Source organism: Orbicella franksi, chromosome 11 (assembly GCF_964199315.1).
Source record: "Orbicella franksi chromosome 11, jaOrbFran1.1, whole genome shotgun sequence".
In the NCBI taxonomy this organism is placed as follows: Eukaryota; Metazoa; Cnidaria; class Anthozoa; order Scleractinia; family Merulinidae; genus Orbicella; species Orbicella franksi.
The window spans coordinates 24,168,880-24,193,813 of record NC_138155.1 but is presented as its reverse complement, the minus strand read 5'-3'; the positions used below and the strand labels follow the sequence as shown (position 1 = coordinate 24,193,813).

General features: G+C 39.0%; 1 protein-coding gene and 1 long non-coding RNA gene across 5 annotated transcripts in view; one reads left to right on the top strand and one right to left on the bottom strand.

The window, feature by feature from the left end:
• The window catches only part of LOC145460456 (uncharacterized), a 247,800-nt gene extending 223,229 nt beyond the window's left edge, over nucleotides 1-24,571 (bottom strand). The window contains exon 1 of the long non-coding RNA XR_014039846.1: nucleotides 24,200-24,571. This is a non-coding gene — a long non-coding RNA (uncharacterized LOC145460456). The remainder of the gene's footprint in view (nucleotides 1-24,199) is intronic.
• On the top strand, nucleotides 633-19,834 carry LOC145460441 (uncharacterized). 4 transcript variants are annotated; one of them, XM_081445270.1, is made up of 6 exons: nucleotides 633-789; nucleotides 16,279-16,463; nucleotides 16,974-17,209; nucleotides 17,707-17,985; nucleotides 18,327-18,407; nucleotides 18,959-19,834. In XM_081445270.1, exons 1-6 carry the CDS (start codon nucleotides 739-741, stop codon nucleotides 19,213-19,215), a joined length of 1,089 nt encoding a protein of 362 aa, XP_081301396.1. In that variant the 5' UTR covers nucleotides 633-738; the 3' UTR covers nucleotides 19,216-19,834. The 4 variants fall into 4 exon arrangements, with proteins under 4 accessions (XP_081301396.1, XP_081301397.1, XP_081301398.1 ...); XM_081445271.1 differs by lacking the exon at nucleotides 633-789 and adding an exon at nucleotides 2,574-3,034 and having other exon boundaries at nucleotides 18,959-19,833; XM_081445272.1 differs by lacking the exon at nucleotides 633-789 and adding an exon at nucleotides 6,396-6,410 and having other exon boundaries at nucleotides 18,959-19,833.
• Nucleotides 24,572-24,934: the final 363 nt, after the last annotated feature.

Sequence of the window (24,934 nt, the reverse complement as noted above, 5' to 3'; positions counted from 1 at the left end):
ATTGAAAAGCCAAACTTCATGCGGCTGACTTTTTTCCTGTGGGTTAGACATATGAATAACTTAAATCTCAGGTCAAAGATGTCAAAATATTTCTGTTAATGTTTGCACGTATAATAAAGGTGCTTGAATGCAGTTCGTTTTGAATTTTACGCATCTTTTTTTTCATCAAACGCTCATTGGCGACCAGTATTTCTCATTTACCTCTCAAGGTATTTGATACAGGCGATACTGTGTGTTTCTTTCCTGAAAAGCGAAATTTGAAACTTTGGAATGTAAAGGCACCGTGTTGACTCCAAAAGTGCTTACTCAGCATATTAATCGTCGAGAGTTAATAGCGGTCGTGCATGCCACTAAGCCGCTGAATCCATAGTGCCACACACTTGGTTTATAATTCTTTCGAAGTCAGAATGACTAGAATATATCCATGCAAATTTTTATCAAGAAATGGTAATGAAAGGACAGAAAGGAGAATTTTGTACGCCCGATTTTTGTTTCAAGGCGACTAAACTTTGCCCAAGTGTAAGAACCAGCCTATCAGAAGCTTTTATGATAAAAACCTCTTGAAAACGTCAATCAGTTTAGGGATTGTATTTTGAAAAGAATCTTCTAGACTGTTCTAGAATGCTAAGCTGTGCTGGTCTGACGGAGCTTTAGCTAGCGAGAGCGACTCTCTACATCCGTTGATTATTTTGTAAGATATCGAAAGTGGAACAAGCTCAAAATCTGGGAGATTTCCCGATGATGGTGTTGGCGTGTTTCCTGGGACTGACCATAATAATAAGAGTAACGGTAAGTTAACAACTCAACATTTTGCTGACATTCCACATTTCGGCGAGCAGTCAGAAATCCGAATAATTTTATATTTTCTTTTTGATACTCGACATACGACAGTCCATGGAAGAAAAAAACAACAACGACAAAAGAGAAATAGTGGTATTTGAAATAATAGCTAAATGCTACTTGTACTGTTTTTTAGTCCAAACTTAGTTAGTTAGATTTGTAGCAAGAGAACGCATTTCAGCACAAAACTCACGTGAAATATCGAAACTAGATGAGGGCGCGGTTTTTAAACACTCCAAGTTCGACGGTTTAGTATCTCGGTGGACCCAGCTTTCGTTCTCAGCTGCCTTGAGGAAATGAAAACTGAAAAAATACATTCAGTTTTTCTCACATTTACCGGTTACAGATGACTCCGTGTGAGGCTTAGAGGTTTTCAGTTCAGATACGTGACGCGGCGAAAATGCTTTCAAGCACAAAATTTCCTACGGCCGCTCTGATTGATCGTAACGAAGTGTCGCCACGGATGCGAGCTTTCAAATTTCTTTCTGATAACAAAGCCGAAAGCGGCAAGCCCACATTTGTCATTGTATCTATATAGTCTATATATAACTAGAAGGAAAATTTCATCGGCCCGATCAGTTGAAAGCTGAAGGCTTCAGCGCCAGAATGTTTTGATTCATCAATTCAACTCAGTTGTCATCCGGGTCAAATCTCTTAATCGGAACGCTTTGAAACTCGTTTACCTCGGTTAGATAGCAGGGTTAGTTACAGAGAACTTCCGAAATAAGCTGGGATTTTTTTTTTTTTTTTGGCTTATTAACGCTGCTTTGTAAATAAACTACTATATTAAGATGACGTAATCGACAACTATTTGAAAATCAATCAATGAAAAGCTATAAGGTTAAAATTAAGAATTTTAATACGCCAGCAAAAAAATTCCGCAACAAATTATTCACTTCTGACATTAGGGAGCGAACTCCTGGCATGCAAATTGATAACATTTCTCCACGTAATCCAAAGATCCTGGTTCGACTCAAATCAAAGAATTAGCTTAAGTTACAAAGTAATTTCTCATAATTCGATCAAAACTTGTCTTTTTTCAGAGCGACGACTGTTAGAAAGGAGAGAATTATTTTAAAAGTATATATACATTTCATTTGTAGAGCATTTTTTAAAATGCTCTACAAATGAAATGCCGATCATTTTTTAGCTGACATGTTTGTTATGTTCCAGGCAACCCATGACATGTACTTCATAAATCTTTTATGAAGACACGCGATTACAAATACGCGCTTTCAGTTTAATTATCACCAAAGTCGGTTAGCAGGGTTCAAGAAAAATTGTTTCTAGAGGGTGTTTCTATATTTCCTTAGTCGAGATAAACTTGCAAAAAAAAACGATAAATAATTCTCCAACATAGACCTCGTGCCGGTTGGATAACATTTAATTATACGAACAGTAGTGTATATAAACTCAGACTGTTTTTGCTATTTGTTATCATTACTTTTAAAAACTGAATTGTTCCGTGGGTTTAGGCCGCGGGCGGAAGACATCTGGCAATTCAGGCTATCATTACTTGGACATGTAAAAGTACATAACAAATGCGATACTGTCGCCAGTTTGCGATTTCATTTTAAACACTGTAATACGATTACTTTTAAAACGAGGAAAATATCCGTCTTCAGTTTTGTTTCCTATCCCATCAGGCCTTTATAAAAGTAGATCTAGGAAGAATTTTGTTCGCCGTCCGACAACATTATTTCGATGAAAACATTCACTGCGTTCAATATATATTTTTCGCTGAGAGTTAAGGAATACCTTGAATCTTGAGAACCAATAGCTCTTCCACAGGCTTAAAATTCTCTTTATAGAATCTTATTAGCTGTTGTTGACTTAAGTTAAGATAGATACTGATTAAGAAAGCTATTTTAAACACTTTGTGGACTCAGGGTTCCTCAGGGTATCGGCATAGAAACAGCCCAGGTTTTCATGTTATGACAAACAGACAATCGATATACAGTATTAGCTATATCTTGCTTCCCCTAGTCCACTTACAGTCAGTGACATCACCTTGTATTTGATTGCTTCATGGCGAGATGCGCCACGTAGCTGGGGGCAGCAACAAACGTGCACGCGACCAAACATCAGTCATATAACAGTGTGACTTAACGGCAGCTCATGGAAGTTGACTAGATGAAGCTTTGCCATGTTTGTCTTAGGTCTATTAATTTTGCTGGCTGGGGCTGGAATATCGGTATGTGATTTCTAGTTTTGCTTTGAATTCTCAATCGTTCACATACATATAAAGCTTGTTTGCACTAGACAGAGTTTTAAAATAGCAAAGGATTTAAGGCGCGGCTAACATTAGCAATTCAGATCAGACAACTCGAGTGCGGGGAACTTTTTTCCCTTGAAATATTTTAGATTAATTACACTCAAGACCAAAACAGAACGTTCCCTGACATAGCAGGAAAGGTAAAGAACAGATATAGTTGGAAAGACACCATTTCGATTCCAACAGCAATAGCATACATGTGTGCCGGTCAAATTCATTTAATACAACCGGAAAAACCGGTTTCGCTTGTATGGGTCGCCGAGTTTACGCTATCCAACTGGCCTCGCGCCATACCGCCTGCGTTAAATATTAATGCAAGTAATTAGAGTGGTTACAATGATTTTGCTAACGTGCGAGAAAACAAGGACCAAAAAAGCCAGATGCTCTCACAGGTTATGATTGTGCAAGTTACTGGCTATCGAATGTTCGAATAGACTGGTTTAACTTGCTCAAGTTGCTGACAATACATATACAGTCCAGAGCCTATATATAAGGCTTTGTATATTTTTAATACAGAAGTTTTATCAGAGCCAGTGATAGTGGACGCACTATTAAAAACCTCGAGATTCAATGAACGGAAATCGTCGGAGGACCTTTTTTCGTGAATATCATTTTCCAGTTTGGCAGAAAGTGACCCCAAGGCCTCAAAGATAAACAGCCATTTTATGCTTTAAGCAAGTTTTTTGACGTGTCCTCTGACGCGAAAAATGTTTAAAATGATGTCGGCATGTTCAGACGTCGGCTCTGCGAACATTCTTCATCTTCTTGCTCAACGAGTTGATAACTTGAAACTTAAATTGAGTATTACATATTGTTCACCGTTGATTATAATATTTAAGTACCAGTGGAAAGTTTATTGTTGGTTAGTTTATTCAACATTCCAGGATTATCGTTCAAAGCTTCTCGGATTAAGCATGACGTCAGTTTCGGTTCAGAGACCTCCTGCGTTGTGTCAGTAACTCTAAAAGGTTTTAAACTACGCTTTACATGTAAGGCGATTATTGTTTTAAAGGCGAGGAAGCTTTGTTAGTGATTATTCCTCAACTCCTGTCGTCCACTTAACACCCAATTAATTCAGGAAGTGAAGATTTTATTTTGGAAACACTGGGGTTGTTGCGTGTTGATTAAAAGCAAATGTCGCCCGCCCATGAATCTCTTGCGGCAAAACACAAGGTCGCGACTTCGGACACGACAGTGTGTGGGGTAGACAACACTATTTCAAAAGTGATTGATAACTATCACTATCATATTACCTAAACGCAGGAGATAATTTTTAAAAGCTTTAAATGATAGCAACCTAACGGATTAATTGCAGCGGAAATCCGGGTTATCTATTTTGTCTGTTGGCATGTCGAGCTCCCTTTTCGAAAGAGCAGTTTTTGATGAAAAGGTTGGACCAATATGTTCTGGCTGCTTGGACTGTGCTGTGTTTCAGCGATCCGTTTCGTGGCAAGTTAATGATTTCCGCCCTGTTTATTGCTGTTTTTCTTTGCTGCATTGCAAGTTCGCTAGCCGAGTGCAGTTAATTTGCGCGTAGTGGTCCATTCTTAAGGGCGTTTGTTTAAGTTTCGCAGTCAAGGCAGTATACAAATTAAGACCATCGAGATCAATGCTTTTAAATGTCTGATTCATATGGCCATTGCTTTGTAAACAGTTGTAAGTTGATCATAGTAAATACTTGCTGATTGTACTTGAAACAAAATTAACCCTATTTATAAATCGTTTGCAAAACGTGATGTAATATTCACTTGCTTTGAATACATTTCTTTCATTTAGTGCGTGCATTAAGGAGCAAAGGATTTACCATACCATCTGTTCGTGGAATTTGGATTCGTAACAAACTTTGTTTGTTTTTCTTTTCTCTACATAGTACTCAGCTCTTGCCAGTTCCCGTCGATTTAATTTTTTGAAGTAGATATCTTCTAACTCGAGGTTGCGCCCTGAATTCGAAGCGAGCCTTGTCAGATAATTCTTAGTTGAAAGTATAGTAAAAAAAAACCCGTGTAAGAACCTACATTTTTTTAAGTCTGGCAAAATAGGTTTCGGTATTTTGGGGTACATATTGGCAATTTAGGCTAAGTAAGTTGTAAATTGGGTCCTAAATTTCTATGGGTTGATTACCAGAAAAATAAATAAACTTAGGTTTCAGACCGTTTGGCCCTTGAATATCGACAGTATTTATTCACAACTGCATTATGTATTTCCTTTTAATGTAAATTTGCAATCTCAAAGTCACACTCCTAGGTTAAAATATTTATCATAATTTAACTTTACCCGAGTACATATAAGAACCTGCTTGATCTTGCTTGGCTGAACAAGTTCTTAAATTTTTGGGTATTAAAATGGCAAATTTCTTATAATTGTTCCTTGACCTTCCTTGAACGCCTACCAAAAAGGGACCCTAACGCTTTGCTTCCTGCATGCAACATTACATTTTTATTTAAAGCGAATACTTGCCATACCTCGGTATATAAGAGTGCGCCTTTAAGGGCTATCTACACTGACATGGTTATCTTCGATGATGTGCATCAAGGAGGTTTAAGGCCACTTGACAGACATTTGATGACATCTGATTCACCACCCAGCTCGTTTTCTCTCCAACAAGCCATATAAGAGCCTTTTAGCTACTGTTGTGAGTGTTGTGGCGGCTCCTAATATCTTCTTATCTTTGTTGTTTATTTTATTACTTTTGCGCTGAGCCTGAATTTAATTTGTAGATAATTTTAGACTGAAATGTTCTAAAAATGGCCTAATTTTTTTGGTCTTAAAAACAAAGTTATAACAATAAAATCACTCGACTCGATAGCATTGAAATTGTAAATGTTCAAGTTAGATGTGAAAACAGTTCGATTGTCTTGATCCGTGCCGTATTTGTTAATTTCACAACTTCATCAAACAAAAACAAGAGAAAGTATTTATGTCTTGACAAATGATAAAGCTTGTTAGAAACGGAACCTTCTGTTTGCTGGAGAAGCCGCGATCTTGAGCGGCGAAGCCGCCAAAAAAACTCGTGCTAGGGTATCTGTAACTTCCTGGTGAGTAAATTTCCGCCACAGGGACAGTCTCGCATCCCATCATCCAATTCGATACCAGTCGACTTTATAAAAAGCAACGACCTCGAAAATTCAAGCCTTTTCTTTCGGCGGCGCGATTTAGTAACCTTCCACGTCAGCGCGCGTGTTTTGAACATTCGTCTGAACAGTTTCACTGCAAGTTGTAAAGACAAAAGATGTTCGGAAAGTCTCAAGCCATTGGCTTATTTCTAGGATTTCGTGTTGCATTTATGGCATTGTCGGTGAGTATATTCAACTGATATTTCACCTATTGACATGTATTGGTATCAGTCCTATATCTTAGGGTTCAGTTGTACACTCGTAATTGTTTCGTTCTGACCGCTCTGGGCTGAATATTTCATTCGCAATTCCTCGGTGTTTTCCAGTTAGCGCACATTCCAAAGTTTTCTCGGTTACTCAAAATTCCCATATCATGTTTTAGAGGTTTTTAGAGTACATTTTATGCCCTTAAACTAAAAATAACTTCACACGCATTTGGACGATCACGTGATTGGGTGCACAGCATTGGATGTCACAGTAGGCTGGTTTGCGGCTTTTATGTTGACATTAGAAGCCAATATACATTTTGTATATCTAAACACAGACAGTTAGTTTTCTTTGTATAGCTTTTCAATAGTTTTGACGCTTTCAACTGAAATACAAGAATAAACTGGTTATGAAAATAACCGTCGAATCGTCGTATTAGCGAAAAGTCCTTCCTTAGTGCACGAGTTTGTCTTGCACAATGAAAGTTTCTACTCTGTCATAATGTTCGCAAGTTCAAGATATTCAGTTTAACCTTTCGCGGCATTTTCGCCTGAGTCCCATGTTTACATGCTGTTCAATTCTAATTCAGTTTTATAAACACGATTACATACCTAGGAAAGCGGTTCGGATTGTTTCAGTCTTAGTCTCCTGTCCTTATATCTTCAGGATACTAGAAATGAGAGATTTTACAACATCACTACATTAGCAGCTTGACAGTCCCTGTATAGTGACCGGCTTTAAAATTGCTAAGTCGAAGGGACTAACTTTGAACCAGCAGAGCCCAACTGGAAACAGCTTATTTCGATACGTAAAGAGAATCAAGAACGAGAGCTGTCTGGAATGGGCTGAGAGACATGTCACACAACAGGACTTTCTAGCTTTCTCTTTCCCATTCTTTCCACAAGTACAATCGCTTGAGCTGTAAAGTCTGAGGTGAGCTCTACCAAATTCTTTGAGCATTGTGAGTTTCAAACGAAGAGAAGTCGAAATAAGTAGCTTTCTTACGTTTTCCTTTGAGTAACAATTCTTTGGCTTGCTTCGCTCATGTATCAAATCCGGATCAAAGTCCGTTCGTGCGTGAACATGTTTCATGCACTCAATAGCTTCGTAGCTACGTAGTTTCAAGGAATCATCATGCTGACTGAAATTCTTGTATGTCTCGCGTTTATCAGTAGAGCAACGGTGAGTTTACCCCTTTGCTTCCTCCTTGGTGTTATACTAATAAAACACCGGTGCCTGAAGACGGCCTGACGACGAAAACGAACGTTTTCAGCCTGAGTATAAAACCATTGTAACTCAAGCGAATCTAAAAGAAGGCTTGGCTTACAGTATATTGAATAGAATTTTGGTGTTAGTGATTCCTGCGGGATGGGAATCTGATCAAAAGTCGGAGTAAGTCTATTTGTTGATGGCAAGAGACAGTTTAGGACAAGTGAAAGAGTCAGGGAACAAATGTCCAAAAAACCGAGTGTATTCCTTTTGCATTTAATAGTGATTCATTAAATGTCACGATGCATTCCTTAGCCCCGCTGAAGCCTCTCTTAGTCTCTTGGAATCCTCTATTCCTTCTTCCTGTGGTGCAAACCACAAGAGGAAGAAATAGAGGACAAACCGTGACATGCAGCCAGTTTCTAGCATAATGATTAAAGCCCTTGGCCAGTGTGGGGTTTTGATTTGTGAAACGATAAAGAAAGGCTGAATTCAAAATCTTTTTTTGTCGCCAAAGTGGCCAAAAATTGTGTTGTGTACAGATAGCGATGAATGACACGTCACTCCACCCTTAAACAAGCCTAAGTGGATTTGCTATTAATAGCTGTCAAAATATTAATAGAATTTGTTGTTATACAGGCAAGAATTGCACCGTTAGGTGTAAAACCAGGCTGTTAGCGACACTAACGCAATGAACACACTAGAGTTTCAAGCCAGGCTATTTGACTTTGGTTATTTTGGCTCTCCGTTCTTATCTTTCGACGCGTTAAAAATCATTAATAGTTTATTTTTAGATGTTAATAGTTTCTGTTGTGTGCTGAGCCATTCCTGACAATAAACACAGGCTCACTAATACCTCATCTGTTGATATGATTTTAATAATCTGAAGTTTAATCATAGTCTCCTAACTATGGTTTAATCACACTGGTCGCTAAAAATACGACCTACCGACAACTGTTTTCGACATGTAGAGAAGATAAAGCTGTCTTGATGATATCACAATTGCTCAATGTGTACGTACAGTGATTGTAGAAACAGGGAAAAGATAAATATGATCACGGCCTAATAACCGAGGAATGCAATCAGTCAAAGCTTTTATCGACACTATTTGATAAGGAAGTTTTTGAATTCTCCGAGAACAAAGAAAATGTAGGAAAAGAGCAGAAGACACTTAAGTACAGACCCGGAGGGCAACGAGATTGTTTGTGTATTCCCACGCTATTGAGTGGCTTGTCACGATATTTCGTTAATATTCTATGATTTAAGTTAAATACTTCAGTTACATACGGCGAGCGTATGCTTGATTTAGAGCTGGGAACACAACAAAACACGTGGAATAACTTTAATCCTAGGTCAAGATGTCGAAATATCTGTGCATGCATTTATGGAGTGCCCTCATTCACGAATAATTAAGACACAATTCAAAGGAAACCGTCAGATTTTGATTGTCGTGCACTATCATTTAACATCAATCGCTTCTAGTATACCAGTATTTCTTCTTTGCCTCTCAAGAGCTCTCAAGGTATTTACTACAGACGATATTGCATGTTTCTTTCCTGTAAAGTGAAGTGTGAAAGCTAACAAGAATTATTGTAAGGGTAAGCACTTTCGGAGTCATTGTTCTGTACCCATTGTTGTGTACCCATTGTTACTGGTCGTACAAATGTAGACAATAATGCACATACCAAGAAGCCGCTGAATCCAATTTAAATTTAGCTTGTGGCTTGGTTTTAATTCTTTCTAAGGCAGAATGACTGGGATTTACGTGCAAACGGCGTAAGCGAAACTGAATGGTAATAAATATATAGGACAGAAATGAGAATTTTACACGTCTCATTTTATTAGTTTCAAGGCGACGCATAATAATGAAAACCTCTTCAAAACGTCAATCAATTTGTAGTTGAATTTAATTGGAAAAGATCACGCAAACCCAAAGCCAGCCGGTAACAAAGCTTATTAGTAGCTAGCAGTTACTGCGACTTGACTGTTGACTAATCTAAGGAAGAACTTATGTTCCTGCCATATCTTCCAAGATGATGTTGGCGTTTTTCGTCGAGCTGACCATACTTCTGAGAGTAACGGTGAGCAACAACTAGATTTTATTTTTTTAACCAAATTACCGAGCAGTCATAAACCTTAAAGTAATTCTATATTTTCCGCTTTTTACACCAGGCAGTCTATAAACAGAACGAAAGATAAATAATGATATCTGAACGGCTTGTAATCTCAAAAGCGATTTTGTATTTTCAAGCTTGGTTTTCGATTCTCGATTTCTACCTAAGTGAACGCTTCACTGGTACAGGAACACGTGGAAAAAATGGGCGCGGTTTAGCATATCGGTGTAGGCCAGCTTTGTACTTTCTCACCTATCTCTAGGAATGGGGGTTGAAAATATTCTTCAACTTTTTCTCACCAGTTTGCGGGTTACATGTATGACTCAGTGTAAAGATTACAGGTATTTATACAGCTTGGTTTGAAACGTGTCGTAGCGAAAACGCGTTCGTGAGCAAAATTTCAAAACATCGTACGCTTCACTGATTGGAACAATATAAAAGGGAACTTACTTATCTCTTTCTCAGAGCAAAGCCGGAGTCTGTAAGCCTCTACTTTTGTCATTACTTTTTTTAAAAAAAAAAATAGCGTTACTACTTAACAAGAAATATATCTGGAAGATACATTTAACCGGCCGAATCGGTTGAATGCCGCAAGCGACGGCGTAAGTATGTTTTGATTCGTCATCAACTTGGCATCTGGGGTCCAAAAAGATCTCTATCAGAACGCTTTGAAAACAATACATGTTTCTCTACTTTAGATACCTCACAATCGCACGCAGCTTGTTTTATTCGCGTGTTAATCAGCCAAAGTGACTTTGAAATGTTTTTGTTTGTTAATGTTGCTTGAAGAAGTATTATATTTGATGGCGTGATCGCCAACGGGCTAGTTTTCGTGCTTTCACTAAATTTGACCTTAAGACTGCGTTAGCAATGCCTAAAAAGGAAAAAATAGAAACCACTTTTAAAAAGAAAAACGTCTACATGAAGGTAGAGTTAATTCTTTAAAAAAAATCTAGACCGCAAATAAAACCAGGTCCATTTTGATCAAGACTCAAAATCAACTAAATATAAAGTTTGGTAGCCTCTTCAGTGTAATCACAGCGAAATAATTTCGCAGCACTGAATAATTACTCACTTCTAACAAAAGTAAAATGCATATTAATAAACATTTCTTTACGTAGTCCAATGATCGTCTTATCCAAAGCAGAGAATTGGCTAGTTGCAAAACAATTTCTTCTAATTAAATAAAAACTGGTATTTTTTCAGTCCAGCTTGGACTGCCGTGCTTAAAAATGATTTGCTATTCAAAGAAACAAAAACAAAACCTTTTATTTGCTGTCTACTTTGCATGCCAATCATACTTGCCTGCTCAACAATCTTGAGTTTACAAGCATATACTGAGTAAATCTTTAGACACGCGATTTACAATTTTATTTTTTCAGCCCATTAAGGGTACTTATTGATTATCAAGGCCAGTTTGCAGTTTTCAACTCGTTATTTTCGTCGTTAAGTAGCAGCAATGGAAACAGGGTTAAAACCTGCGCTTTCACAGTGTGCATTGACATTGATTTCAATTCCAAAAGGTCGAAGAATTCTAACCAAGTCCGTACTTCAGTAAATTGTTCACTGTATAAGCCATGGTGAGCAATTCAGCCTCTGCCAGTCATCACTTCGTGACGGGTACAAGACCGTATAACTACTTAAACATACTGTCGCTATTTACTTTTAGTAGTGTGACTTTTAGTAACGCAATTTAAACGAAAATAAGATCTTGCTCACTTAATTTGCGTTTTCTATCCGACTTTAATGATCGAAAGAAAATTTTGTGTACATTACGAAGGCATACTTCGATGCAAATATTTACTAGATCCAATGCATGCGTTGTTTGGGTGCACTTTAATCGTAATTTGCTGTGAATAAAAATGTGTAATCTTGAACTTGACCGAGAGATTCTGTACATTCGTGGATTTAATATTCGTTATAGATCGTTAACGACATTTTACAACCCACGTCTTAACGGTTGGCCTGAGACAGATACTACCTGATTTGAGGGGGAAAAAAATATTATTGTGTACTCAAGGTCTCGACATAAAAGAATTCAAAGCTTCCATGTTATGAAAAAGATAAACATTTCGACATTAGTACGTCCCTTTACCTCTCACAATCGATTACATCATCTTGTATTTGATTGGCTCTTATGGAGGGACATTTCAATATACGTGCAGGTGACCAACTACTATAACAACGCTTGCGAACAGACACCTATTGTAGGGTCACATCTGAACGGCCCTACATGGAAGGTGACTAAACTTGAAAACTTAGCCACGTTTGCCGTCAGTTTGTTAATTTTTCTGGCAGGGACTGGATTATCGGTATGTTATTGAGTTTTGTTTTGTATTCCCCTTGGTTCATCTACATATCACGCTTATTTGCGAATACGGAGTTTTAAAATAGCAACAGATTTAAGGCGCGGCTTGCAACTCTAAACTCGCGCGCGGGGAGCTCGCGGGGCTTGTTTCGCTTGAAATGTTTTAGCCAACATTTAACTAAACTGAACACCATAACAGAAGGTTTCACAGCGCAGGAAAGATACAAAAGAGACATATCTCAATAGATTATATTTCGATTCCAACAGATTGAAAAATATGGATGTATGTTTTTGTGGTTTTGATTTGTAATCCCGTGCGTTCAAATACATAGCAGGCTTGTTTGCGCTAGATGGAGTTTTAAAATAACAAAGGATTTAATTCAGGCGCGGCTTGCAACTTAGGACTCGCGCGCGGGAAGCTGACTTTTATCTACACTGAACACCATAAAAGAAGGTTCCACATAGCAGCAAAGAATTAGACCAGATATAAGCGGAAAGGTACCATTTCGATTCCAACAGATGGAAAACTTTGGACGAGTTTTCTTTTCGTTTAAGAAACTACCGGAAATACCGGTTCCGCTTGCATGCTTGGTCCGGTTTACACGTATTCAGCTCGCCTGACGCTATATCTACGTTAAATATTTTTGCGCTCAATTCGAATTGTTGCAAACTTTTTTTAATTTACCTGCTAGGAGAGGTCAGAATGACCTGGTGTAACTCACGTAGGGTTCAGAGTTACACGACTTTGAGTATTTTATTTAAGATTTTTGCCACAGCCACTAGAAATATGCGTACGCACACCATTAAAATACCAGAAATTCGCGGAAATACATCAGAGGATCGCGTCTTTTTCGAATTAATTTTTTTAGTTGGGCGACCGCCATGTATTGCTTTGTAAGCGAGTTTTTTGACGTGTGCTCTGGCGCGAGAAACATGCACTTCTTCTGATGTCGGGCCCCCGAGCATTCCTTGGATGGAACCCTTTTTCCATCAAGAGTTGATAGTAAGTGTTGTTAACTGTTGATATGCTGGTGGAAAGCGTTTATGTTGGTCAGTTGATCGAAGTTTCTTATAATCTACATATTCATCCGCCACTCCGCGCAAGGCTGGAGAAATTTGAAAACGGTTTTTTGACTCTAACAATGCTTGTAATGTTTTCAGTCGACACTACGCCGGAGAAATTTGAAAACGCAACAATCACCAGTCATTGTGGATTTGGGTTTGGAAAAATTCCGTTTCCGAAATTTTTCATATGCGAGAAAGCTTTTTCCAGGATTATCCGTGAACTCTTGTCGACCACTTATCACCAAATTGTCTCAGGCAGTTGGCATTACATTTTTTGGACGTAGTTATTTGGTGCTGATGAAAAATATTTGTCGTCATAAATCCCTTTTGAGAAAGAAATGAAATAAAACGAGGTCAAGACTTCAGGCACGATCACCGTATCAACATTGCATGTGGTAGACTAAGCGATCCTTAAAAAGATTGATTAAGAATCACCATTCTCACCTAAGGAAGACAGCTGCTGTAATAAGCCTAACGGTGTAGCTCTACCAAAATATATTTCAGCGTGAGTTTCAGACGAAGAGAAGTCGGTCTTACTCTTTCCATAATCAGACTACAGTGTCATGCAACGGTTGCAAGTTTGGGCTTGTTTTGTTCTAACTCGAGTACTTGTTAGAAAGGGACTTCCCCTAATTAATAAATCAAGCTCACACTTCGGACTTCTTTTCATTGGCTGATATACTTCCTATGAGTGACATTTCTTTGGCTTGCCTCGCCCATACTATCAAAGTCCGTTCTATAATATATGCGTGCACATGTTCCATGCACTGATGAAGAGCTTCGTAGCCACGTAGTGTCGTCCACATCAATTTATACCGACAAGGGATCACCATGCTGAGCGAAATTTTTGTCTAACTAACGCTTATAACTGGAATAACGGTAAGTTTGCATCTTTGCTTTCTTCTTGGTGTCGTACTGAGTAAAACATCGTTGCCCGAAAAGACGCACGACTTCAGCTAGCACTACGTTAGTCAAGCATATCCGTCTGTATGACAGGGGGCCCTTTTCTATTAGCGATCCCTGCGGGATGAAGCCGAGCAAGATTAATTGGTGATGTCGAGAAAACGTTTACAGCAAGAGGAAGCGAAGTGGGAGAACAAAATATTCAAACTACAGGATGTATAGTATCAAAACACGTTCTTGATCATCGCAGGTGATTATTCAGTCATGAGCTGAGTGTACACATTCCTTAGCCTATTAATTGATGATCATTTTTTTTTTGCTCTCGTTATTAATTTGAAACGCGAAGCATATGTAACATGGTTACGTCTCAGAGCGCCTGGACGGGCCAGTATGAGGTTTCGATTTTGCAAAACAAAGAAAAAAAACGCTAACTTCGTCGTTGCCAAAGTTTTTGTCGCACAAAGACTGTATCGCATCTCAGACCACTCGCAAGCACACACCATACATGCCTTTTCTTAAAATAGCAGTCAAACAAAAATAGCTTAACTTGATTGATTTTACAATATTGTTGTCGAAATGCAGAGAATTTGTGTTAGCTATAAACTAAAGCTATGTCGTGAAGATATCACACAGGGGTCAAAAAATCGAAACATATCTTTAATGAAACCTGTCAATAAAGCGCTGTGAAGTGGATTAATTTGGAATTGAAAACAAAAGAAGCGCCACCAATGTTTGTTATTCCACATGAACCTTGACGGATTAGGCAAGATATCTCGTCCGTAAGAAATATTTAAATTCTGCCGTTACTGTTGAACACTGCTTTTCCCTGCGAGAAAGAGATTCCCTTCTCTTTCTGCTCTGTGAGAGACGAGAGGTCTCTCAATTACAAAGCGTCATAAATCATCATTTCATGTACGATAGGTAGTACTAGAGATGGAGCCTGCATTTTTGGAAACATTGAGACGTAGTTGTTTCGTGTTGCAGTGATGAAACACGAGGTCACGACTTCAGACACGAGAACCGCATAAAAACTCTGTGCGGTAGACAAAACTATTTTAAAACAGGTTGTTTAAGAATCGCTATCGCCTAATTGCAGGTCAAAATAAGTCAAATGATATAGTTGAAGCAGAAATCCGGGGTATATCTTGCCTTTCGAATTGCATGCCGAATGAGCAGTATTTTTGATCAGAAAGGTTAGGGTTAGAGCAATATTGATGTCCATCTTTTAGACTGTGTTGTGTTTCAATTATCCGTTTTGTGGTAATATAAGTTAAAGCTTTCCGCTCAGTTCATTGCTTTTTCTTTGATACATTTTGTGACAAAAAGTTGGCTAGTCGAGTGTAGTTAATTTTTTTGCACATCATTAAAGACCCTCTAAAGCGCGGTTCTTTAAGTTGTGTGTTTTCGCAATAAATAACAAGATAAGACAATATCAAAGTGAATACATTTAAAAGTCAGTTTCAGGTGGCCTTTGTGTTGTAAACAGTTTTAAGTTGATTAAAGCAAAGACTTGTATTACTTGAAATAAAATACTCCATAAATCGGGCTAAACTTGATATAACTGACCTGATTTATATTTAATAAAGTTTCTCTTGTTTAGGGCATTCATACGAGACTTAATACACCTTATTCCAAAATGGTCGCCATTTAAGTATTCTTTTGTTTTGTTGCAAATTAGCCCTTGTTGCCTCGCTCTTAAGCTCGAAATTCAAAAGAATATTTTCCCTTAAACGAGGCAACAAGGGGTGATTTGCAAGTAAACAAAAGAGCACTAAAATGACGGCCATTTTGGAATAAGGTGTATTTCTGACTTTCGCCATAGTACACTGCGAACATATTACATCTATCTTAGGTTAAAATGTCTCAGAACTCGAAGTGGTGTACTGTTAAATTTGAGAACGAGTCCAGTGTTGCGTTAAAAATCGTCACGTGTAACGTCACTTCCTTAGGTTCAAGATCTTTTTTAACTGCAATAGCAGTAACAAAAAAACAAATTGAAATCGGAATAGAAAAATACAAAATGAAGATAAATAAGAAAAGACAGAATAACAAAGCGAAGAGGCAAAGATGGCTTTGACAAGAATGAATTGTTTGTTTCTTTCTTTAACTTGTTTTTGTTGTTGTTGTTGTTGTTTGTTTGTTTGCTTTTCTCCGAACAAAAAGCTACAAAGATGCATGTATTAAGGAGACATGCATAATAGAAGGTCTTATTTTGTTATTTATCATTATTTTGTTTAATTTTAGATGGCGGCAGTTGATGACTGCCAAGAAATGCAATATTGGAACGGGACGCACTGTGTTCAATGCAGTGGATGCCCACGTGGTTTTGGGCTGAAGACAAAATGTACCTCTAAAACAGACACAGAATGTGTAGCATGCTGGCCCGGTTATGATTATTCCAACACCACCGGATTGGAAAGCTGTATCCTGTAAGTCTGTTACATGTATACAACTTAAGAATTGTCACTTTTCACCCCGAAGCAAATCGGTAAATTAACAACATGCAAGTTTCTCAATCATGCTCGCCCTCTCTTATCCTATAGGACAGTTGCGGGGGAGGGGGTGGGGACGACGACGTCCTGGAAAAGATCATAAGGTCAAAAGTTTTCAAGTACGACAGGAAAACGTTCGCCGCTAAATTCTGCCGAGTTCACTTCGTCCCATACAAAGATGTGATTGTTAGCCCCCACCCCACCTCAACTTACTCTCCCTGTGTCTCCGGGGATGGTTCCCCCCCCCTCCCCTCCTAATATAACTCCTCTCTCCAGTCACCTACTGTCATCTTCACTATTTCCTAGCGTCCTTATCATAAAACTTGCTTTTTATAGTACTTCATCATTCCCAGTGCCCCATCATTCAAAAGTGCATGAGTAATGTTTGTAATATATGAGAACTATACTTATGCATAATTGGTGGGTTGATATATTTTTCCCTTTCAGCTGTGACAAGCATTCGAATTGCCTCCCTGGCAATTCGAAAAAAATCAAAAACTGCACCATTTTCTCCGGACTTGTCTGCGACGGGTGCGAGGATGGAAATTATTTTGACCCTCTGGTGCAAGGATGTGTTGAATGCTCGTCCACGTGTAGCATCCTTCAAGAAGAAATAAGATCTTGCACTACTGATCATGACCGGGAGTGCAAGGCAAAAAGAACGGCCACATCCCCTAGCTTGGGTAAGTTCATTCATTTACCTTAATGCTCTAAACCGCACGATCCATTACGGGAGTGATATTAGACTCTTGAGATGTCCTTTCCACTGTCTTCTGGCTTTGTGACCAGATACTTTTCTTTGATATTGCATGGTCCATATCGCTTCCTGATGTATCAGTGGCCGATCTCGTCTGCTGAAAATAAGAAGTTAAACACGTAAAATAAAATAATGTTAATAGGAGAATTTTAGTCAGATTTCAAATTTAGCGCGCTAAACCACTCTACCACTCCTTTCCTATTCCAACCTCCATCGTCACCCATCCACCCACTGAGAGGAGCCTATTTGACAAGCGGGTTTCAAATCTAAATTTAAAACAGGAATATATTACTATTACCATTACCTTGGTTCCAAGAGGTTTTCTCTTTTCTGTTTGTGAATCAAATTTGATGCGTCAATTGAAGAAGAAGGAAGGAAAACCTCTTGCGCAAAAATAAGGAACAATATTTTTTTACCCTTTAGGTGATTCGCCGACGAGTCCTAATACGGAGATCCCGCCCACTGGCCATGGTGGGAAGGTAGATCCAGAACCTCCAGCGTTGGCTGCCGAAGGAACTCCCAGCACTTCGTCGATTCCATTGGTGCAGAATGGACTGCTCTGGGGCGGAGTTATTTTGGGTATTGTTATTTTAGCTATAGCAATAGCCGTAGCGATAATAAGAAAGAAATCGAGTAACAAAATGAGACGTCATGCCACAGCTGGGAGAGAAGGGAGACCACTGATGACATCTTCTAAACCTGGTGAGTTTCAATACCCTGCCTCCACCCCCCATCCAGGGGGAGTAGCAGTTCCCAGTCGCTTCATACATCTTTTTGCTTGTATTTGTTCTTTATAACATATATTTTGGGATTCAGTGGTGTTTCAGGTTTCATCACAGTTTTGGATATTCAATAAAAGTTTACGACTTAAGTTTGCAGTTGCATGAACAGTTGGACATACGTTGGTTTATTTTACCTTATTATTTACTTAATTTACTTATTTGCCACTCATTAAGGAGTAAAAAAATGCATTTTATACAAGTGTCATATTCCGGTTAATTAAGGAGTTTTTAACTGCCTTTTTCAATTTACTATTATTCCAGGCTTGAATCATTCCATTAGCAGTCTTAACATTGAGGGAAGAAGATTCATAACCCAGAGGCTCAATGGCAAATACCATGACGGTAAGCAATTCGTTTTACTTGTTATGATTTCACTTAGTTTGTTTTTATATTAGTCGACGTTTTGCACTTCATAATACGGTCACATAACTAGAATGCAGCTAAGGAGTTGTCTACTTTCACTGGGAAAACAGCATCGACCGGGTGACTTCCATCCTTCCATCCCTCCATCCCTCCATCCCCCCGTACCCCCGTCCATCCCGTCCCTCCCGTCCCTCCCGTCCCTCCCGTCCCTCCCGCCCCTCCCGCCCCTCCCGCCCCTCCCGTCCCTCCCGTCCCTCCGCCCCTCCCGTCCCTCCCGTCCCTCCCGTCCCTCCGTCCCTCTGTCCCTCCTTCTCTCTTTCCCTCCGTCCTTCCGTCCCTCCGTCCTTCCGTCCATCCGTCCTTCCGTCCATCCGTCCTTCCGTCCATCCGTCCTTCCGTCTTTCTCTCCTTCCTTCCTTCCATCCTTCCATCTTTTCTCCAGCGTCACACATCGAGTCACACAGCTAAAGTCTTGAACCCGTCGGTTTTGATGTGTTAAAGCATTGTGTTTCTTACCGCCTATATTTTAGGTTATTTCTACTGGCAAATGTGCGCAGACAAACTTGGCCTGCTTGCTGAGTGCGAATTTTGGAAACGTGCTGAAAACCCAGCTGAAAAGTTCCTCACAGCCTATGGAGAAAAGGCAGGCAGCACAATCAGAAAATTGGTCGAGGTTCTAAGAGATCCAGAGGTCGACCTGACACAAATTGCGTATGAAATTGAAGAAAAATTTTCACCGCCTCAAGATCAAGGTGAAAACGAAAATGTAGATGAGACCGACGTGTAGAGGAAGGAAGCGAATTTAAGTTGATAAATAATTCAATATGGACACACATTATCTCCCATCGCAGTTTCAATTGACACTCGATTTCAAAGTTATTTCTCTAACTTTTGCCAGTGTATTGTCATCTTTTTAGAGAAAATCGTTAGTCATTACCTCTGGCAATTGGGTTTTCGATCGATTTAAAATCTCTCCTCGTTGTCGAGTTAGGGATGTGTTTGTTCTACCCCTAAGAGAAATTATTTAATTACTAATTTATAAGACCGCGAAGGGGAATTGAAGTAGTCGAGATCTACTGGTAAGCAAGTAATGAATTACGTTATAACTTAGATCTATTGTATGCTAAATTGAAACTGATTCTTATACACCATAAGTATTGTTTGGTAAAAACTTACTAGACCAGGATCCAAATAATAAGTGAAAATATTTTAAGTGAATGCGTACATAGGCAATTGGTTTTCTTTGGTTTCTGTCACCAGTTTTCGGTTTTGATAGCACACAAAACTCTTAAACGTTGTGGGTGTTCTTGACCTGCTTCAAGTTGGCTAATTTGGCTAAAACGGCGACGCAAATCAGCAAACATTTTATTGCAAAACAAAAACAAAAGCTCATCTTACCTATAGATTTTTCTTTTTTCATTTTTTCTATTTTTGATAGCTGATCGATTTTTCTCCCGCCGGCTTTGTATAGACTTTAGGAATATTTTTTAATTGTCTCATTTTGATACAAAGAGCTATTTTGATACGTTTTTGTAGTTAGATAACTGATTTTAGATTTTCAGTTAAAAAAAAAAATGAAAAGACGAGCGCGAACTAAAAAAACGTCAGTCAGATGTAAATATCAAAATTCCTGTTTGACACGATGGGGATCGCAATTCATCAAGTTATACTTTCCGTCTCCCGTGTTGCACCCATAAGACATTAAAATCTTTCTCCAATTGGCTTTTATAAGTCTTATAAGCCATCTAAAATAATTCATAGATAATTATTAATCAATAGTTATTTAATAATGATGGTGGCAGATAAAAGCTACCCTGACTAGTGCGCCTCTCAGGTTTTGGTTTAATTCATTTCTAAAACCACTATACGATAAGAAAGTTCATTGATAAGCAACGTCGACAGTGTAAGAAATATAATTACAGCTAATGATCGAGTGTATCATCAAATGTAAAACCTTTAATTTTGTCTGAAAAATAGCAAGTATAATAGAGAGTCTGGGCAAACAGACGTCACTTTTCATAGTGAAATCTTCTCGCTTTCGAGAAACTTCATAGGCTGAACTCGATGGAAGCTTCCATGCTGTGACGTAACTCACAAGGATTCGCGCGCAAAGTTCAAAATTCTAACAACAGCCAGTCACATTTAAAGACGACAAGGATCTTTGTAAAGTTACGTGGTCAATATGGGAAAACGCCGTCAGATTTCCGACTTTTCTCAAACAGGGGAAGAAACGCTCATAAAAAGGGAAGATTATTTAGTCATTTCAATTCATTTATTTAGTCAATTATTTAGTCTAGTTCGACTCCTCGGTCATGCTTGTAAACAGCCAACTGGTCTGCCTCCCACCAGTTGGGATTTTTAGGCCTATTATGTTTAGTTGTTGATATATTTGTTTCCTTCAGTTTAAGTAGCATGCCTGTGAATTAGCTAGGTGTAGCTAAGCGCAATAACCACTATAAAAAACGACATTTGAACATTTGAACATTTTCCGGATCTACCTCGGCTGGTGGATTGCAAAACAGACATACTTTACGTGAATTCGAGCACTCTTCAACCGAAGGCTGTGTTCATGCTGGGATGTGTTGTTCTGTTCAAGCATGGTGAGTTGTTTGGAAATTCCAAAATTTGTTTACCTAATTAACTTTGGTTTGGGTATACACTCTTTTTTTGCATATAACTAATATTGTTTCAGTTCCGACCGAGGCTAAAGATTCTTATTTTTCTGCCGATTTTAGCCTGAATATATTCTTGTGAGTATTGTATTTATAAATTTTTAACACACAAATTATCCTTTTCAAAATTTCAGCCTCGGGTTTATTCTTAAAATATTCTTAAAAATTCGTAAATTTCAGCCTCGATATTCTTATAAAAAAATGTACAACAAAAATAACCGGAAAAGAGGTTTAGAAAGCTTTGAAAGAGTGTAATATATAACCAGAGTGATTTAGCCTTACCCGTGAAATAGTTACAACACAATTGTATATGTTTAGAAACTTCTTTATGTATTATCCTTTGTTCAGTCAGATTATGTGGTACCAAAAGTTCAGCATTATATACGTCTGTTAAAAGTAATTTTCAGATGTTCCAGGTATTAGATAAAATCACTTAATCAGAGTATAGGAGCAAACATGAAATTATGCCCTTGTGATTATATTTAATACTTAATATTATTTAAAACTTGATTTAATACTTGATAATATAATTATTTAAGACCATTATAATTATTGCAATGTATTATTGAAATCTGTCGGTCAGCACTTAGACCATAAAGCTTGAGACGTACATTTGTTATAACAGATTTAATTTTTATTGTCCGTCGGTAATATATGAAACAGAAGTGGTGAATCACTTGGAATCAAGTAATAAATCAAGTGTAATCAAGTAATAAAAACGTTTCGTATGAAATCCATATTGCTATGTCATTCCCGGGGGGTTACTCCCAGAACAATTGGGTGGGGTGTGCCAAAACCCTTACTCTATTTAAGACCAAAATCTGCGATTTTCCCCACTCTATTTATGACCTGACCAACAAAATGATACCCCATGTAAGACCTGACCCTTGAATAAATACTCTGTTTCAGACCTGCCTTATCAGTTAGTAACACAGTTCAGACCGATGTCAAAGGCATTGTGAAGGGCTTTTGTTGATGGTCTCATCGATAATGATGAAAAAGTAGCTTCTTCTAAAAGAAACATACCCAGTCCAAGACTAGAGTGCAAAGACCATACCCTATTCAAGACCAAAATGGCCAAAATCGGTACCCTATCTCTGACCAAAAAGGCTAAAACACTACACCCTTTGGGACCGCACATACTTATATGGCCCATATAAGGGAGAACCTCCGGGTTTATTATTGCGTTTTTACTGCTATAATGCTGAGGATGTGAGGGGGGGGGGGGCGGGAGGGGAGAAGATGTAGCAGCTACCTGCGATGGACACACCATTAGGGGATTGGCTTTCTTCTTGGTTTCTTCACCCTTTGAAAAACAACGATGGCTTTTAGTTCACCATGTGACAGTGCAATCATCACATGCAAAGTGTGTAATTCGTTGTTACAGCAATGACGTTAACCGCCAGTCATAAGCCCCACAACTCCGCCTCTGGTCTTAAGCCTCCCCCCCCCCCCCCAACCCCTCCGAAAACCGCCGGCTTTGGATAGAATCAATCACCTCCCTTTCCTCTTCGCTGTTCACGCATAGGAGTTAGATGGAAACGACTGCGCGATTACGATTCTTGCAGTGAACTTTTTTTCCTTATAAGTCAGCTGATTTCCGAATCTTTTTTTTTTATACGACTCAGAAACCCCTTTCAGTGGAAGACTATGGCCTTCAGCTTTATTGAGCGTGAAATCCTCCACATTTATTGTGTAATGCTCTTGGCAGCCACGCAGGCCGAAATGCTGTGAGAGCAGCCACCACATTGTATATTCAGGAGTGACCGTGAAGATGAATTACCAAGCTGCCCGCTTTCCCACAAAGCTTCTTCTTCCTCTCTGGTTAGGCTTCTTGACTTATTTGGTAATTTTCCTTAGCTTGCGCGCCTTTCCCTCGAGAACTTTTCGGGAATTGAAAAATTCTCTGTCCTTTATAATTGAAAAAGAACAACCTTTTTCTTTCAAATGGCTGTCAAGTGCTGCTTGCATCACTTTTAGGGACCCAGGTTCGTAATCGGTTCCACCTTGTTTACAGACGGAGGCGTAAAACCGCTCGAGTACTTTATCCAACTGCTCAGGAAGAATCATCTCCAGGTTTTTCTCAAGGCTATTTTTGTCAAACCACTTCACAAAAACCCTAACCCAGTTAATTGTGCTCTCTCGCCGCTTCTTTTAATTCCGTAACTTCTTCAATGGTCACCGTCTTAAATCTCGACGCCATCTTGGCACTGACCGAGATAAAAGAGATGTTACCATAGCAATTTTGTAATTTTACATGTGAAATTATAAATTAACGCTGAAATTTCGCGCCAAAATTAAGGAGTAATTTGTCACCCATGATATTAGCATCATTGTTTGTTTACATTGGTCACTACAGACAGCGCCCGGGGCTCTCATTTACTTTTGGTACCTCACAGGCGGCCCAAGCTCACGATGCGAGGAGTTATCTTTTTTTTTTCTTTTTCTTTTTTTTTTTTTTTTTTTCACTTTTATGCCATCCTTCAGCGAAACGTGGCATATACGGGCGACATACACTACGTATTACATAGCGACCGATTTTGAATACGCGAAACGTGACTCTCGCCTCGCAGCATTTGGAGGTGTTGTGTTACAAAGGTTTTAATTTATGAAGGGTTGTATGAGAACGCAACGGCTTTGCTTTAAAAGTCAATTATCCTTATATTTTGTGAATAAAATCTACTTACCCTGTTGCTGTGTTGTATTCTTTGTTGTTTGCCAGCTCCTCAGGCCAATCTAACGCGATTTCGGCGAGTTATCGTTGTGAGGGTTTCCAGTGCTAAAAGAAGGACAAGGCCGCACACTGATTTCCGGAATACCCGACGCTCGAAGCGAATGAATCCACTGAAAACAACACTGCCGACTCAATTCCTCCGTAGAATCAAAGAGGAGATGTTGAAGTTCCATGTCAGTTTGCTCGCAACGCAATTCCGTCCATTAACTCCTTCGCTACGAAACATTTATTTCGAGATTGCTTCGCCCACAAATTCGAAAATAAGCTAGTCCAAATTGCCATGGACTCTTACGCGGTTCGCATAGTACGTTGGGTAACTATAATTAGCCCGACGGGGCATTGATTATCGACAACCAATGACTCACCTCAATTTCGAAGAATAGTTCCAAGAGCTGAGATCGAAGGAGGCAGCCAAAATCTTCGTTTGCCATCGATGTAAAAGGTCTGGAATACTGCAGACTACGAGTAGTCCCTCCCTCGCTAATGCATCAGTCAATTCCAGCAGTGCCCATCCCCCCAGATCTTGAAAACTGTTAAAAACAAAATATAAAGAAATAAATATAATCAAAATCAACTAACACGTACTGCTGACCTTGAAGTCTTACCGTTGCATTAAAAGACTGAACAGTTGAACGTTTTATTCACTGATTAATAAAAAAAAACTGCAGAGATGTTGGAAGGCGATGATCTCGGGGGCGCGGCATTTGCCCTCTTTTTTCATCCCCACCCTGGGGCATTTAGACAGCTTATGTGTCCCCACCCCGGAGAATTTGCCCATTTTTTTAAAACAATGCTAATGCCCGGGGGTTAGCCCCGGGGGGATGGGCACTGCTAGAATTGACTGACGCATAAGTCCGTCGAGCGAGAATGTAAATAAACCGCGAGGAAAAAATAACCGCGCGAAATCCTGGGGGTGAGACGCGCGCGAAAGGGCTAAAACACAGTGTACAATAGGCGATTTGCATGATGTGGTGTCATTTGACTACAACTACCACAATCCTTTACTTTATCTGTTTCTTGTGTTAATTAGGGCAATTGTTATTTAAACCCCACTGGGGCTTCAAAATTTAAATAATAAAGAAAACACGGAAGGAATTCTA